Source organism: Ascaphus truei, chromosome 2 (genome assembly GCF_040206685.1).
Source record: "Ascaphus truei isolate aAscTru1 chromosome 2, aAscTru1.hap1, whole genome shotgun sequence".
Classification (NCBI taxonomy): domain Eukaryota; kingdom Metazoa; phylum Chordata; class Amphibia; order Anura; family Ascaphidae; genus Ascaphus; species Ascaphus truei.
Window position 1 is genome coordinate 387,897,125 of NC_134484.1, and position 16,500 is coordinate 387,913,624.

The following is a 16,500-nucleotide window of genomic DNA, read 5'->3' on the forward strand; positions in this document are numbered from 1 at the left end:
AGTTGGCCCATCAGCAGTTAGAGAGGCTGATTCTGCTGTGTAGTTAGATCCCTGAATGGGATAGGATTTTGTTTATATGATTTGGTTTTTGTTTCTTGAAGTAACAGTGTGGGAAATACTATTACACTGATATGAGTAAACCGCTGAAGGTTAATAGCTGAGTGCCTCCTGCCTACACATGTTAAAGATGCAGTCCCTTACTGGGATGACAATAAAGCAGGCAGAAGCCTGAGTTAAGCAGCATAATACTTTGTATGATCCTGTTTTTGTATAATTAACCCTAGAAGACTGTGTTGGGAAGATCCCAGACAGACGTCAGCTCTACAAAAGAGGGGCGTTTGTCACAATGCTTACACATTCCATTGAGGTTGAAGTAATTGCATGTGTAAAAAGTTTTATTTGTCACGTATATATCCATGTGTAACCCTGTTTCCCCCACCGAAGCTCACATAGGGTCTCCTACGGGAAATGTTTCTCTGGTTACATCTGTCAGTGTGGTGCATACCTGCTGGTAAAGGGGGGCCCTGAGTCTCCCGCATGGTGGTAAAGGGTAATAACAGGATAGGCTTCTGGGGTCATGCCCAAATTCTACTCACAGGTGCAGCGCCTTCATCTCGTGCACCCCCTAGCTGTATGGGGTGAAGTATCTGCAAAAGAACACGTCCCCCTCCTCCCAATATACTTCAGTCTCAGGCATGAGGTGTTTTATAAAAGCACAGGATACTTTATTTTCTCTTCCTAATCCAGCAGCCAAAATCACAGCAGTTGAAGACCCCTTCAGGATGTCCCTGAACACACTCCCAGCCAAGGGCACCGAGAGTGGTTCTTGCTCTTCCGCTATCCCCTGGTGGAATAGGAGGTATAGGTTTCCCTAACCACTCCCCGGAGGGAGGCCCTCAAGCCTGCCAGAGCCCTGACAGCTTGGTAACCTTGCCCCTCTCACGGTAGGGACAGACTGACTAAATCAAGAAGTGCCATGCAGTAAGTAGCTCCAGTAAGCACCACCCCTGTGTCTTTAATTGGACACAAGGCCTCATGACACTACCTTCACTGACTCACTGCACTGCATGTGTGGGGAAAACCCATGATTGCTCCTGGAAAACCTGCCATTTCCAGGTATCACGGCCAGGAGGAGGTCAGACCTATAGGCCCAAAACTACCCAGGGCTACACATGCGTAAAATGTAACTTAAAACATGCAGTATTTTTTAATTTGTAATTTACATTTAGATTTGTTTTATCCAAGAAACAATATCTTCTGCTACCGAAGCAAGATGGTCCATTTAATTGAAATCGACTTAACCGTGTGGTCTAGATTCACTAAAGGGTGCAAACTATTTCAGAGATTTGCACCTTTCATTTGATTAATTCCATCGAGTTTAGACTTATGTAATTATGTTTGCGATAATGTTAGCATAGAGAGTAATAATAGCGTTTAATAAATTGAAAAACAAAAAAAGTCACCTAATGATTAAATGTAGTATTTTGCTTGCTTGCATTTGCTTGGAATGGAATGTCCCACTGAAAACCTCTATTCCCTGGTATAGAACAATATGTCAGGAAGCAGCAAATGAAGGATTTCTTCCAGTCCGTTGATGTCACTGTCTTCATTTGGAAGGGATTAACCCAACAAACATTTAGGATGAGACAAAAAGAAAATGTTGGGAGTGAAAATAGCAAATGTAAAATCTCCCTGATACAATAACAATCCTTAAAACAAAAATAGTTTCCACCAGCAGATTTATATATTTATTTTCTTCCCAAAAATTAGAGCAATTTGATACGATATCATATGATGTGCTTACCTTAAAGTCGATTTTTGTCAGGATTACCTTTGATGAACTTTTGTTTGCAAGGAGAACCTATGTTTCTGATCATTTCATGTTTTCTCCAAGTATGCAATGTATCCATCTCAATAGATTCACCAGTCCAGTCAATTAGTTTGAACGTTCTGATAACAATATAGCATTGATAAATTACCTTATTTCCTCAATTCTAAGATGCACCTGTTTTTTTATTTTCACATGTCTGAAATCGGGGTGAGTCTTAGAATCGATGTATTAACAGTACCAACCCTCTCTTTTCACTTACCATGTTTCAGGAGAGGTCCCATGTCAGCGGAGGACGAAGTGTGCTGCGGCGGCGGTGCCAGGAGAGGTCCCTGTCCCACGTCTGCAGGTGAATGAAGATAAGAAGACAGCGGGCGTGCGGTGGCGGAGGCACCTAATAGATCATAATAGCAGGAGCAGAGCGGCATAGGGGAATGGCTTTGGAGGTGCACACTGTAACACCAGAAGTTGACCGTGTCTGACTTCCGGTTACAGTGTGGACCTCCCAAGCCGTTCCCCTATGCCGCTCTGCTCCTGCTCAGCTCTCCTGCTATTATGATCTCCTGCCACCGCACCCCACTGCATGCCCGCTGTTTTTTTTTTCTTCATTCATCTGCAGACTTTGGACCTGTCCTGCCACCGCACACCCACCCGCTGTCCATCTTCAACAATGTGCAGACGTGGGACCTCCCTAACGCCACCGCCCGCTTCATCCTCCGCTGACATGGGACCTCTCCTGAAACATTGTAAGTGATAAAGTAATTTTCCTCGATTGTAAGGTCCAAATCGATGGTGCGTCTTACAATCGAAGGGGTCTTACAATCGAGGAAATATGGTATTCAGTGATAACTTTGTATGCCTGTTTACACAAAATCATGCTGCTTTTTTCCTTCCTTTGGTAATATCAAGTTAAGAAACAAAGCAAACGAGAAGTTTGGCGTTACAAAAATGAACCATTGTCATGAGTGGTTTGGAAAGAAATCCATGCTGCTTAATTTTTTTGGCGGAGAAGGTTATTTGTGCCCTCCTTAGTGACTCTAGGGGGGGGGGGTAGTGGTGGCAGAGTTCAATCCCCCTATTCCTTTATCTAGGGACCCCCTGGGTTGATGATAGAATACCCTTAAATCTCCTGTACATGAAAACATGTCCAGGAGAACACTATGGCTGTCAGGTCAGCCTTGGCATGATACTACAAGTATGACTACCAGTCACCAATAGGAAGTTTTAACATCATCAACTCCTGATAATGTGCGCTTTCTGTTGATGGCACTGGCAACCATATTTTTTTTTTTTTTACAACAAACTATAACAAATTAAAAGTTAATTTTAGGTCCCTGTAGATGGGAAAATCACAGTTACAGTATGCTCCATGGAACTCCTATTTTATACTGTTGTCATTTCAAAATGTACAGTATCTAATAAAAAAAATAGCACTTTTTATATTATACTCAGATGAATTTCTATTGTTTATATACATTAACAAATTAGAACTAAAGTGTGTAAACGCTAACACTGAGCACCTGATTCATAATAATATATGTGATATATAAGTGTGTGTGCGTGTGTATATATATACACACAAATATATATGCACCAAGACTGTGTAATTGAACACAATAGTGAACATAAACTATGTACAGTATACGTTTTTCATAATAACATATGAAGTTGTATTCCCAAAGCTGGAATGAAATTATGTCACGTGAATTACTGCTGTGAAGCACTATGTACATGGATAGCACAATATACAGATGAAGTCTCCAGTTCAGACCCGCTGTCCAGGGACGCTCCATGGGCAGTCCACAGACTGCTCGTGGCGGAATTTGTGCCTCCCCGCGGCGCGCATTCACCCGCTACTGCTCGTAAAAATCTGTCGCGGGGGGGGTGTGGGGAAGGGAGCCGCGAGTAGGACAAGACAGAACCGGAGGCTTAATCTGTAAATAAACATGTACATACATGCATACATACATACATACTTCTTTTTTTTCCAATCATTGAAAACATTCTACCAGTTTTTTTTCTGATGTCACCCAGGGCATATGTTTTATTCTGACTTTTATTAAATAAAATTAATTGATGATGTATTTATTTATGATTCTATTGAGTAAAACACGTTTTATTTGTTGCAGATTCCCAGGATGGAAACTACAAGTCAGATGTAAATAGTAAACCTCGGAAGGAAAGAACAGCATTTACAAAAGAACAAATCAGAGAGCTGGAAGCTGAATTTGCTCATCACAACTACCTGACTAGATTGAGAAGATATGAAATAGCAGTAAACTTGGATCTCACTGAAAGACAGGTACTACCCATAAGGTGACATTGCAGGATTTTTTTAGCTTTACTGTCTATTTTTATCTTACAGCAGGCCGTGTCACTTATTAAATAACAGACTTTTCAAACAGCGGTGATAATAACAAGTTAATTTAGACAGGCAGAAATAATATCTAAAAATATGTGAGAAAGTCAATATGAGCAGGAACATAAGATACAACAAATCCTACTGATATATTTTGCTTTTAACACAAAGGCCATAGAAATTGCTTGAATGGTATATGCAATGACACAGATCCACAAACCTTCATTATTTACTTAATGAGGTATTCACAGCGCACAAACACAGTTAGGCTTGGTTCCCGCTGGCTGATGCAGCGCCCAAGAGTCGCCCCTCAATGGTGCCGGGACCACTGCGAGGGGTGGCTGCCGGGCTGCAGTGTTTCAGGCAGACATGAAAACTGTGAGTAGAACTAGCGACAGAGCGCTAGGCCACGCTGAAGTAAAAATTAATTCCGAAGTAAAAATTGTTGCAGTATACAAAATCTTAAAATGCACAGATGCATATATACACCAACCTCTGTGTGCCAAGGAAAAATCCAAAACAGTGCAAGATACTTTACACTTTGGAAGTAAGACCAAACAAACTCTTTGTCAGGTGCTGTGGTCACAGCACCTAAGGATTAACACTGCAGGGTCTCCCATTAAGAAGTGTTTCCCCCCACCGAAGCGCGGTCTAGGGTGATATGGTCCCCAGCTCTGCAGAACTCTGGTCATTGGTCCGTGACGATGAGGACATATTACTCTGATGGGTGACCCGTTAAGTTTCAAGAAGAGCAGCAAAGCTAAATACTGCAATACATCGTGCATATCTCTTTATTCTGTTAAGCATCAGAGTAAGGTCACAAAATGTTTTCATTTTGCTACTATGGAAGGTCAATGACTGAGGAATGTATTACTTTGTCCCATTCATTCCATAAAAGACATATTTGATCCAAGTGTATCTGTTTAGCAGGCCAGAATACATCAGCATTAGCATCTCTCCTTCTCCTTGTCTAAGTACCTACTGTACTTCAGTGCTGTTATGACAGAAATGTCAGTTTACCCAGTTTTACAATGTTGTCTTACAGGCTTGAACGTTAATTATGACTATACTATTGTACAATCCAGAAAATATTTACTGAAGAACATATTTTGCATATCCTATTAGCATATATCCCAGGTATGTCCGGTGAGCTCTGTTTTATACACAGATGTCTCTCCACATCTTGTCTGAAGGTGTGTTTGAGGGGCTACTCTATTTATATAGCACATGCGAGTCGTTTAAGCTTTTCCATGCAGGCATCAAGCTGATTGTATTGAAAATCTTCCAGTAAAATCTGCACAGGATTTTATATGCACATGTTTGTGGTAAGTGTAATTAATGCTGTGCAGTGCTATGCTGGGTGAGGCTGAAATCACATGACAGCTCACCATGGCATACTGTGAATGTGGTTACAACTGTAACAAGGTACCTACTTGCAGGAAAGAAATATCTAAAAACAAGAAGAGGAGAAATACAAAGTATTATGGTAGAGAGATAGTTGAAACTATGGGGATTATTCATTAACAATGATAGTGCTTATAAGAGACAGTTTTGCAAGGAATATGCCATTGACTTCTATGGGAGTTGCAATAGCGCCCGATTGGCATTATCACAGTTTAATGAATAATCCCCTAAGTGGCTGCTAGCAGAAATGATGTACTTCCTTTGGCATCAGGGCATTAAAGTCATGATGAAGTTAGCTGGGTGAGATGTGATGATAGTAGGAAGGAGTCAAAAGGGGCAGTTTAGTGCATCTCTAAATGGTTATAGCACAGAAGAGAATGTGAAGGTGTGGGATAGCCCCGAAAAGGGTTTGGTGCTGATCAGGTATACGATGTATGGAGGGATAATGTCAGGGAAGCATTTGTGCATGTGGACTTGGATCTTGAGTACAATACGTTCTGGGGGTTTTTGTTAGACAATATAAAGACTCACATAGTGGGGTTTGACAGTAACAGTAAAGTCCATAAATGGATAAAAATAAATACTTTTATCTATTTATTACCCCATCTTGTACTGGCAGGAAAACCTGTACAAGTTTTAACTCCAAGTGGCAGACTGCCCTTTGCAAAATATTGCAGGCCCTTATGGTACTAAGAATACATTCCCCACTGCAAAGAAGTTTAGAGACAGATTCAATTACATTTACTCCGCAAATAACACAGAACACACCTGTATGTGAGAAAAGACAAGTGTCAGGCCTTCTCCTTATCATTCATATAGTAAACAAAAGGGGTATTTTCAATAATATTCAGTACACTCTGTCCCCTTATTTTACAATATAAAAATGGTATTAAGAACAACAAATGGATGCCAGATAGTGCAATTTGTAGGAGTGACTCAGGCTTTCACCCTGCAGTGTAATAGCCCGAGTCCCTCCAGAATCACTCCTGTTACAGTTTAACTTCCATAGAATAACTCACCCCGTTGATAATAAAAAAATGTGCACATTGTTAACAAAAAAATGTATAGCAGATGATCAGTGCTTTAAAACGTCCAAAAAATATATTAGTGAAAGCCCCAGGTGTCAGGAAATTGAGGAGTTACCACAAATCATCACAATACAAAAAATAAACATCTCCAGCCCTTCATTACAAAAAAATAAATGTATACATCTCACCCCAAAATAAAATGAAAAAGCAAAATAGCAATCATAAACTAAAATGAACAGTAAGGTCACAAGTCCATCAATGTCTTTGTATTCAGTTGAAACCTTGTGCTGAGAAAAATACAACAACATTAAGAAATTCCTAACAGCCTTCCCCCAAGGAAAACTACACCCCAGTGGTAATTGTGCCTTCGTGGACTATAATATTTATAGCTGGGATAAAGTTTATGGAAAATGGCAACACTCAGCTTTCCATTATGCTGTATGGGGAAGTCGACATTGAGCCTTCTTTTTATGCTCAAATCAAAACCTTAGTGGTTTTATTTTTTCCATGACCTTCTTTTCCATATCATTTTTTTTTTTTTTTTTTTTTTTTATAAGAAAAAATGCTTAAAAGTTCTCTCTCAAATGTTACAAAAGTTTGGAAAAGCAGAACTACTGTATAGGTTCATAACTTACTGTATATCCCTGACCGCAGGTTTAATTATACAACGTACGATATCCTTGTATGTTTTAGAGGAGGATTCCAGAACAGGATTGTGATATGATTTGTGATTGAATGATAAAAATAGTGTTCCATAAATAAAAATACTCTTGCATGGGGAGGTAATATATTAATATTCCTCAACCTATTTAAGTAACAGCTTAATCATCAGTCTGAAGACATGAAGGCTAACCAATTTGTCGACTAAGGGAAAGGAAACTATTCTGGTGAGCAGATGTATCCAATAGATCAATCTACGTTTGCTGATTTAGAAGTAGGTTTTAATATCGTCTCTGCTGTAACCAAGACCTTGTATTTTATTTCCCTTTACTATTACTATAGTGCCATGCAGTAAAATATTCTTATGTTTCAATAGATTTTGAAAACTCAACTAAATTAATTAATTTTGTGCACTGTGCACAGAAAAATAGAAGTAATTAACTTTTAGTGTTTGTCTGACGAGAGCCATAGCATTGCTGCGTGCTCTTTAATATCATATCAAGGGGGAAAATAACTACTGTTCATTTGTTGTGTTACAGCATATCAAAGCGAGGGAGACATTCTACTATCATTCCAGTAAACAAGGCCTGCAATGTATTGATCTGCAACACCTGTTGTGCAATATCATTTATATTGCATGTACCCCATCTTATGTAGAATATCAGCTTGAATGAATATAATGACAACAATATTCATAGCCAATTAAAACAAGTGTATGGCAGCATGTTCATGCTTACAAAAACAAATGTAATACCTGTATGTATATCTTTATTTATATAGCGCCAAAAGTGTACTTGGCGCTTCACAAAGAATACAGTACAGGGAATAATAATAATACAATAAGCGCAGCAAAATCAGACAATAAGAAAGAAAATCCCTGCCCCGAAGAGCTTACAATCTAAATGGTATGATGGGAGACTTACAGAGTTAGCAGGTGAGGGAATAAGTGCTGTAGATGGCAGTGCTTGGCCCATTGGTTGGTAGGAGTGACTGTGGGTGTGGGACAATAGCCATGAGTGCAGGCTATTGGGATGCTTGATTTGTGAGGCGAGTTTTAAGGCTAGTCAGTATTAAATCAGATAGGTTAACACCAGTAGCAGGGGAAGAGGTGGCAGGGAGGCGTGGGTGAGAGCAGGTGTTATATGGCTGGGTTCAGGATTAGGAGAGTTATCCCCAGCAGTAAGTAGAGAGAGAGTGTGAATAGAGGATTTGTGGGGGTGCTGTTTTTTGAGGGGTAAAGAAGTTGTTGGGAGAGAGGTGTATAAATAATGGTGCAGTGTATGGACACAGGTGGAGAGGAGGAGAGATGAAGAAATGTGGATAGGAGGGGAGTGGGATGTTGGAGAGAATTTAAAAGTTTACAAAGTAGTGAGGAAACAACAAACAAAAAAAAGCAATAGGGAGGGCATAGTGAGATGCAGGAGGAGAGACTTCCCAGGTACTGGAGGATAGGAAGAGTATAAATGATCAGATCATTCAGAAAAAGTCAAGTTCTCACAGTTGCAGAGTTGTTGTTATAGTGCAGAGTCCAGATCTTCTTGTAGTCTTCACTTCCACTTCTAACTCCAGTATTAACTCCACAGATACTTTATATGTGACACTTTTGATGTTACACACAGACAACATAATTAGATATTTACATGTCTGGCAGCAAAGGGGTTAATCAACCAAGACCCAGATTCATTAAGCTTGGTTAAACCAGGGCAAATAATGCGATGTTGTCTGCAAGTATAATTCTATGCAAAAACGACGGATGTTCTATATGCCATTAGCATACTGATGTAGCGGCCGTTATTCGAACACTTCACGCGTCTTGTACATCGGAATCCCGATTTGAAACCGCGGGATGAATTCCAGCCTTCCCACACTAAGATGCGAGCGCGGCGAGAGCAGAAAAACGAATTTTAGTGTTCTGGCTATTAAAAACAGGAAATTGACACAGTAGCACTGTAGCACAGTACTGTACACATTACAATTCATCCATTTTATTGCAAACAAAGAAATAGAATCCATGAAATTCAAACAAAACATCCGCGATAAACGAGGGTGCCTGAGGCGATTGGCCGCGTTCATGCTGCGTGGGAAACAGCAGAGAACTCAAAATCGGCGCCGAGATGTGTTCGAATAACGGCCGCTACATCAGTAGAATTAACAACATGCTAAGTTAGCACAACATTGTGTTAGCTTCCAATAACGTGACATTGATTCCTCTATTAAAACAGGAATCCCTCTCTAACTCATTCTTCCTCTCCCTCTTTCAGGGTACGGATGGGAGTAATGTCCCCTTTAAGTATGGCTCAACGAACGTAAAGTTATGTCCCTGCGTTTTTAACTAAACTGACTTTAACAGATATGCAATTTTATGGGAGACAATTTTTTGCATACCATGGTCACTATCATCACTGTGGTACAAATGCATGCTTGTCTTTTAAATGAGTAAAACTGGGTTAACATATTCTCTTTAGTGGATAAGAAGTATTATTAATGTTAATTTAGGTCAATATCGCTTTAAATAGCCTAACAGTGTTTAGCGTATCTGGGCCAGTGTATATCTCTTAAACAGTCCAACTTCATCGGCGCCGTCTGCCACTTCCGGGTTCGCGTGTCCTGTATTGCGCAGTTAGACATGACTCACTGCTTGCTGTTTCTTTCGGTCACAACCTCAGTTAGCAGCAACTTCACAGGACATCAGGTTCTGCTCTATACCACTACGCGTTTCACACACTAATGTGCTTCATCAGGCAATATTTTCTGCACCCATATCCAGTTAGATTTACCCTCTTGGGAACTTGCTCTAAAGTGTAAATATCCAATACTGCTCTCTTTTGCCAATATAAAGATCTTGGTCCCCTGCTCTAATATTGTCCACTATTTTTTTCTATACCCATGAACTGTACACCATCAGTGCTACATCTATGGAAGTCTAATATTCCAACACAAACTTTACAGAAAATAAATAAATGACAGAAAATATCTAAAAACATCATGCATAACATGCAATGCTTCTTAACTTAACTTAATATTCACTTTATATCAAGTTTTAATGAAAGAATTCTCCACTGCCTATTTTGAGATGTTACATAAAGTATAACTGGATTACAAGACATTTGGTTACAAACAGATAATTTAGTAAGGTGGTAAGTGATGAGAGCTTGAAAATGTAGATAAAATGTACATGAGATAAGAACTTAGATGGCTCTATCATTAGCAACAAGGACCTTAGGTTCCTTGGCTGAAGGTATGATCCAGGGAAGCCTGTTTCTCAGCAGCTGTCAACATATTACCATTCTTTATTTAAAAAAAATATATATTTCTACCACAAAGCTGTCAAGCCCACGGCTCCGCATGGCTTAGAGCAACCTCTGGATAAGAACGTGGCCATAGATACAATGTTATAGATGTATGTTAAATTTTTATTACCATAAGAATGTAAAAAAAAACTTTCTAATTTTAGAGACTTACGAATGTGTCCAAATTAGATTTGCAAATTCTTTGTGGTGTTTTCAATAAAATTTGCAATTTGCGATCAAATATTCCACTTAGAATTTGGTATCGTACATTTTGGGCGAATGTGTCTGAACCTGCCCCCATATTCACTTCGCCCTACCCTCTTTGCAAAAGTTATAACATTAGCATCGGCAAATTTTATGAAACATTAAATTTGTCCATTCACGAATGCATCAAATTTTTCATACATTTGCCAGTCAATTGTTTCAACATTTGATTCAATCACGTGCATGTTAAACTTTGTTAAAAAAAAAGATTGAATGTCTGCGAATAATTCACACATCTCTACTAATTATTATTAGGAAAAGCCGCATACTCTTATCATGGGAATGCCGTTAAATGATTTCAATATACTTTACAATTCCTATTACACCAGGGGAATATATATATGTGTCTTGGGTAAAATCCTCAAGCAGCAAATTACTTTTTGCATCCAAAGGAGAGATGGGTAAACACTGATATTATAATTAGTATTGCTGAATGTCAGGTAGCAAAGCAGAGACACAGAGAAATAAAGGGATAGTGAATATAAGTGGCTGAAGTTTGAATGTAATTTACGCTCTTTGATGAGTGGGAATGGGGAAAATAAAAAAAAGAGTGCAGATGACATACTGTAAAGATATGCAACATACAGTACAGTGTATGCATAAACAAAATAACAATAATGTAGGTAGATTAGAGGAATGGATAAAACTGTGGCAACTACAATTCAATCCCAAAAATGCTAAATCATGCACTTGGGTCAAAAAATCCAAAGGCAGAATACAGGATTAATGACACTACAGTGAAAACTACTAAAGAGAAAAGAGATAAAAGTGACAAAGGCGCTCAAACGCTGGATCCTTTCAATATGATGTATAAGTGATATATAAATAAATAGGATAGGACAGGGGAATATTTTCGCTGCGAAATGCGTAGTGTCTAGTCAGATAGTATCCAGAGAGGGAACACAGAGGATCCAACCCCACCATCGATTCCGGAGTTCTCAGACGCACCGGAAGTGACGTGAGCCCCCGGCGTGGATGCGGAAGTGTTCCAGTGAAGCGGAGGACAATGAGGAGCCCTGGAGATCGCGACTCACTGTGCACCCGTTACCCGCTTTCGATTACGCCTATTTTGGCCATCCTAAGTGTAAGCCTCCATTTGTATACTTACTGTTTCAAATATAATTACTGTCTACACTATATGGTCTTTTTCTCTTTCTTGGAGACTGTTTGCTGGTGGCTGCTGCATATCCATTGGAAACATCCACTCCTTTAAGTTGGATGACTGCTCTTTTTTGGCTGCTTTAATGTGAGTAGCCATTTGTGAGCCCTGCACGATATTCACTGTGTTTGACATTGCTGTACTATGTGATGTCTTTTATTTTAATTTTTATGGCTGCAAGATGCGCTCCTCTGGTTCTTTTGGAATAACAGAACATGCAAGACGAGTGAAACAGTCTTTATCCAAGGGTTGAAGTGCGTCTTTTAAGTCTCTTATTCACATTTGAGCACCTTTAGTTCACTGTGTATATTGTCATTTATATTGTGGCACTACATTTTTTCACATAATTGCACACTATTAGTGGTTATTATTATATATTATTATTATTTTCTGGGTTTGTCAGAGCGCTATCGAGCACACTTTCTGTTGAAATCAAAAGTTAGTCGAGGTACGTGAGCCGGGTCTGGTAACGTGAAGACAATAGGAAAGCACATTGCATGTACTCAGCATGAACTGAAACTTTGTTAGGCAACTTCCTGCTAACAGGGCTGTCCTAATTAAGGAAGTTGCCAGGAGCAAAAATGGACGATCCAGCCACAGAAGGCGCGCAAAAGCAAAATCCTGAACCCTGACGAAGCCATTGCCATTGACGAAACGCATAGGAGGAGGAGTTTCCAGTGGGTCACGTTTCATTTGGGAGAGTGTGCACTAATCCCGTGTGCCCCCTGAAACTTAGCAACCAGACCACCAGCTTGAACTACTTGGACGTAAGCCCCACTTCAGTTCTAACATCAATGTGCGGTATAGATCTTGAGTGTCATACTGGTTGAGACGCTAGAGACTGGTAGCCTGACATCATATTCTGTGAGCCCTGAGAGGAGACAGCCAGCATTATCCAGCCGCAGGAGTAAGCAGCGTGGAAGCAAGCTGTGACTGAGGCAAACACCCAGGACACGCTCCCCAGCTGAGCAGCAGAAACAACGCGGTATTCATTCGGCAAGCTGAGATCCACTTTATCTCCATTTAAGATCACAGGCTCACTTGGAAGAGACGCTACAGACTTCATCACTATACCTGGCACATCGGCAACGGTCACAAGCAGGCAAAACTTTCGACTTTCATTTTAATCCATTCATTGATTCATTTGTATTTTGTGAATTCTATTGTCCTTGTTTCTTCAGTATTTTATGTAACGGTGTTTGCCCGGGCCAATCTCATATTGCCCTCCCTATGTGGACACTGACCCCTGTTACATGAAGTGAAGTGTGGTGCACCTGCTGGCGTACAGAATCCCTGAGTCTCCCGCGATGGTATGGGGGATAACATCAGGACTGGCTTATGAGGTATTGCTGAATTATACTCACTCATGGTACAGCGCCTCATCTCTTCCAGACCCCCATTGCAGTAAGGAGGAGTCTCTGGAAAAGAACCTCTATGTGCACCTTCTTCCCAAATGACCCCACAATCAGGACAGAAGCGATCTCTTTCTTTGGCATCCTTTATTGTCACCATACATGGACAGCCGCCCATCATAGCGGCCGGTCTTCTAGCCGCTCATTTCAGGTTGCCAACCCAAAGGAGGTCCCTGACCGTACACTCCCAGGCAAGGGCACTGAAAGCAGGTCTAGTTCTTCCCTTACTCCCTGATGAAGTAAGAGGAATAGTCTTCCACACCACTCCCTTGAGGGAGGGCCACAAACACTGCCAGAGCCCTGACAGGTTGCTGGACAGACTCACCTCACTCAGGTGGTGAGGCACACTGACTAAATTAAGGAAGTTCTGCATATTATATAGATTCAGTAGGCACCACGCCTGTGGACACAGAGCCTGATGTCACTTCTTTCACTGAACAATACACAGCACAGGAGGTGAGGAAAAACCCCATGATTTCTCCTGGCAAACCTGCCCTTAACAGGGATTATTGCACAGGAGGAGAAAGACATGTTTCCCCAAAACTACACAGGGCTCCAATCTCCCTCTGGTGGATCCAATGGTCCCCACTTGGTTCTAAATTTGCTGGGTCTTCCTTCAAATGAACAACCTGCAAATATAACAATACAACAATACAAAATTACATAATACATTACAAGTGCATAATGTATAAAGAACATCCTCCAATGCAACCTTCCCATCGCTAGGACTACTCCCTAGGAGAATCCACTTTAGTAATAGCGCCTGGGATCAGGTTTCTTTACTTCTCGCCCGTTGTGATCGATAATAGTAATACAATATGATCTTGGCTGCCCGCTCTCTGGTCTGTATTCTAACTTGTGCTTCTAAGTGTTCCGGCCTACACTCCAAATACGCATAAGATAACACACCCTATCCTCTGTGCGGTACTCAGAACGACTACACTTGGATTTAAGATAGTCTTCCACTGCTTCCCTTAACCAGGTATCCCAATTGTCCTCAATTTCCTGCATTATGGGTTCAGGAACATACGGCTACACAAATCCGTGACACTGTTTATATCTAGCCACTATGGCTCTCTCAGCCCTGCTTATTCTCACCAGCTTTTTGTTCCCTGCTTTACCTGGCAGTACCCAGGACAATGGTTCTACAGGGGCGATGACGTTGTACAATATAGAGGACCCTTTAGGTATGACTATCCCCTTTTGGATCTCATCCCACCTCCTTATGAGCTCCTCCTGGCCTTCCTCAGCCGAGTACACCACCACATCCCACCAATGGTCAACCACCTCTCCCTGCATGAGGATAAATCTAGTGCGGTCCAACCAATCTGAATAACCCTCATACAACGGAGCCCACCACTTGGTACTATGCTCCCGTAATTGGTTTCGCACCACCAGAGCAGTCCCATGCCCTTTTGAGTCCCCTCCAGACGAGACCCCAGATGTGACACTAGAATGGGTAGAGGCCCCATAACGCTTAGGCCTCCCTCTGACAATGTGGTTGTAAATGGTAGGATTCATCTTGGGTGGTTTTACATATGGTTCTACCTCCTTTCCCGACCCTCATCCGAAGGAATACGGTCCCCCCAGTCCATGGCTGACACAGGCCGCGCCTCCGATGTGTCCCGTAACTCCCCAGACCACCCTTGGCTTGACCCCACAGGTGACATCGTAGGGATAGGGGCAGGGGCATTGGCCTTGGCACTGGGCAAAGGGAATTGGGAAGTGTTCTTACTCTTTGGTAGGTAAATCAACAGTTTGGCGATGCCATGACCTGTCATAGCTTTGGGTGTAGCAGAATCACCAACCCGCTGTCCTCCACGGCCTCGCATAGCCTGCCGATATCATTCTACATCCTGCTGTGATAGGCGGTTGCTGCTCAGCGCCGCTGCCGGATGCTCCCGGTCGGTTCCGCTGGATATCCTGGAAGTGACGTCATCTTCTCGCGAGGTGGCACCATCTTGGGTGGAATCGTCCCACCCCAGAACTTCCTCCTCTTTCTTGACGTCAGGCACCGAATGTCCCGTGATGCTTCTCGGCTCCGCTTGGGCCTTAGTTGGGGCCTTCACTACGGCCGCCTCCATTGGAGCCTGTGGGGAGTAAGGAGGTTCCTCACCACTCCGCCGGCTTGCAATGGTTTCCTCTTCCTCCGGTCCCGTCTCCGGATGTCCCTCCACCGCACTGGGAGTCACCACAGCCATGGGACTCTTCCGCTGCTCCGGTCGCACCAGCGCTTGTTGTCGAGGGATGTCGATTTGTAGCGGGTCCAAATCACAGGTGAGCCTCTCTTCCTCCACAGCACCACTGCAGTGGTCCGCCGGTAGGCGCATCACCACCAATATACTGCTCCCATGATCGTCGTCCGACGAGGATGATGCCGATGAGGATAAGGGTACCTCCGCAGGGGACCGACAGCGAGGCTCCGGTTTCCCACTACGGTCACAGGCCTCTACGCCCTCTTTCTCTGGCGCCACCATCAGTAGCGATCCCCATTCTCGCGATCCCCATTCTCCGGGATCACTCTTCTCTTTCTTGATTTTTGGCGGTTCTACTGCCGTCAGCATGGCTGTAGTTCCTCCCGCCTCTGCGTGCCCAGATACAAATGGCCCAACGGCCCACAAATAGTGGATTCCTCATTGAGGGCACCTCGCCGTCGTACTAGCTTCTCCGCCCTGTAGTCTACACTGCATGCATAGACACCGGAGGACTTCTCGATCACCCGTCTTCACTACCAGGAAGCCTCCTGGAAGTTGATAGGGGTGTACATCAAAGTCCGGCATGGCACAGTCAGTAGTTGCGCTGGGTAAGGGAGACACACAACACAACAGTCTCTTTTGCTCGCCAGCTTTGCGCAACTGAAGGAGAGGAAGCTCACATCCGGCTCCGCCTTCACTCAGGTTAGCGTTCCATTGGTGGGTGCAGTGACCCTTCCTGCAGGTGGAGATTAGAGGAGGGTCACTCAGCTGCACGTCAGGACCCAGAATCAGCTCTGAGCCTGTCACATTACAGGGGGGCGCGGCCACGGTTTTCATGCCACTTCCCGGCCAAGTCCCTGCATAATCTCTCTCTGCACACAGCCCACGCGGTTTCCCAGGT

At 42.4% G+C, this 16,500-nt stretch overlaps 1 protein-coding gene across 2 annotated transcripts in view; it reads left to right on the forward strand.

Annotated features, from left to right (window-relative positions):
* Positions 1 to 16,500, forward strand: part of MEOX2 (mesenchyme homeobox 2) — a 125,515-nt gene that overhangs the window by 101,971 nt on the left and 7,044 nt on the right. Inside the window, exon 2 of one of the 2 annotated variants that reach the window (XM_075587221.1) lies at positions 3,958 to 4,130. In XM_075587221.1, coding sequence (XP_075443336.1) covers positions 3,958 to 4,130 — 173 coding nt within the window. Of the gene's footprint in view, positions 1 to 3,957; positions 4,145 to 16,500 lie in introns of both variants that reach the window. The other variant, XM_075587222.1, reaches the window with a different exon arrangement.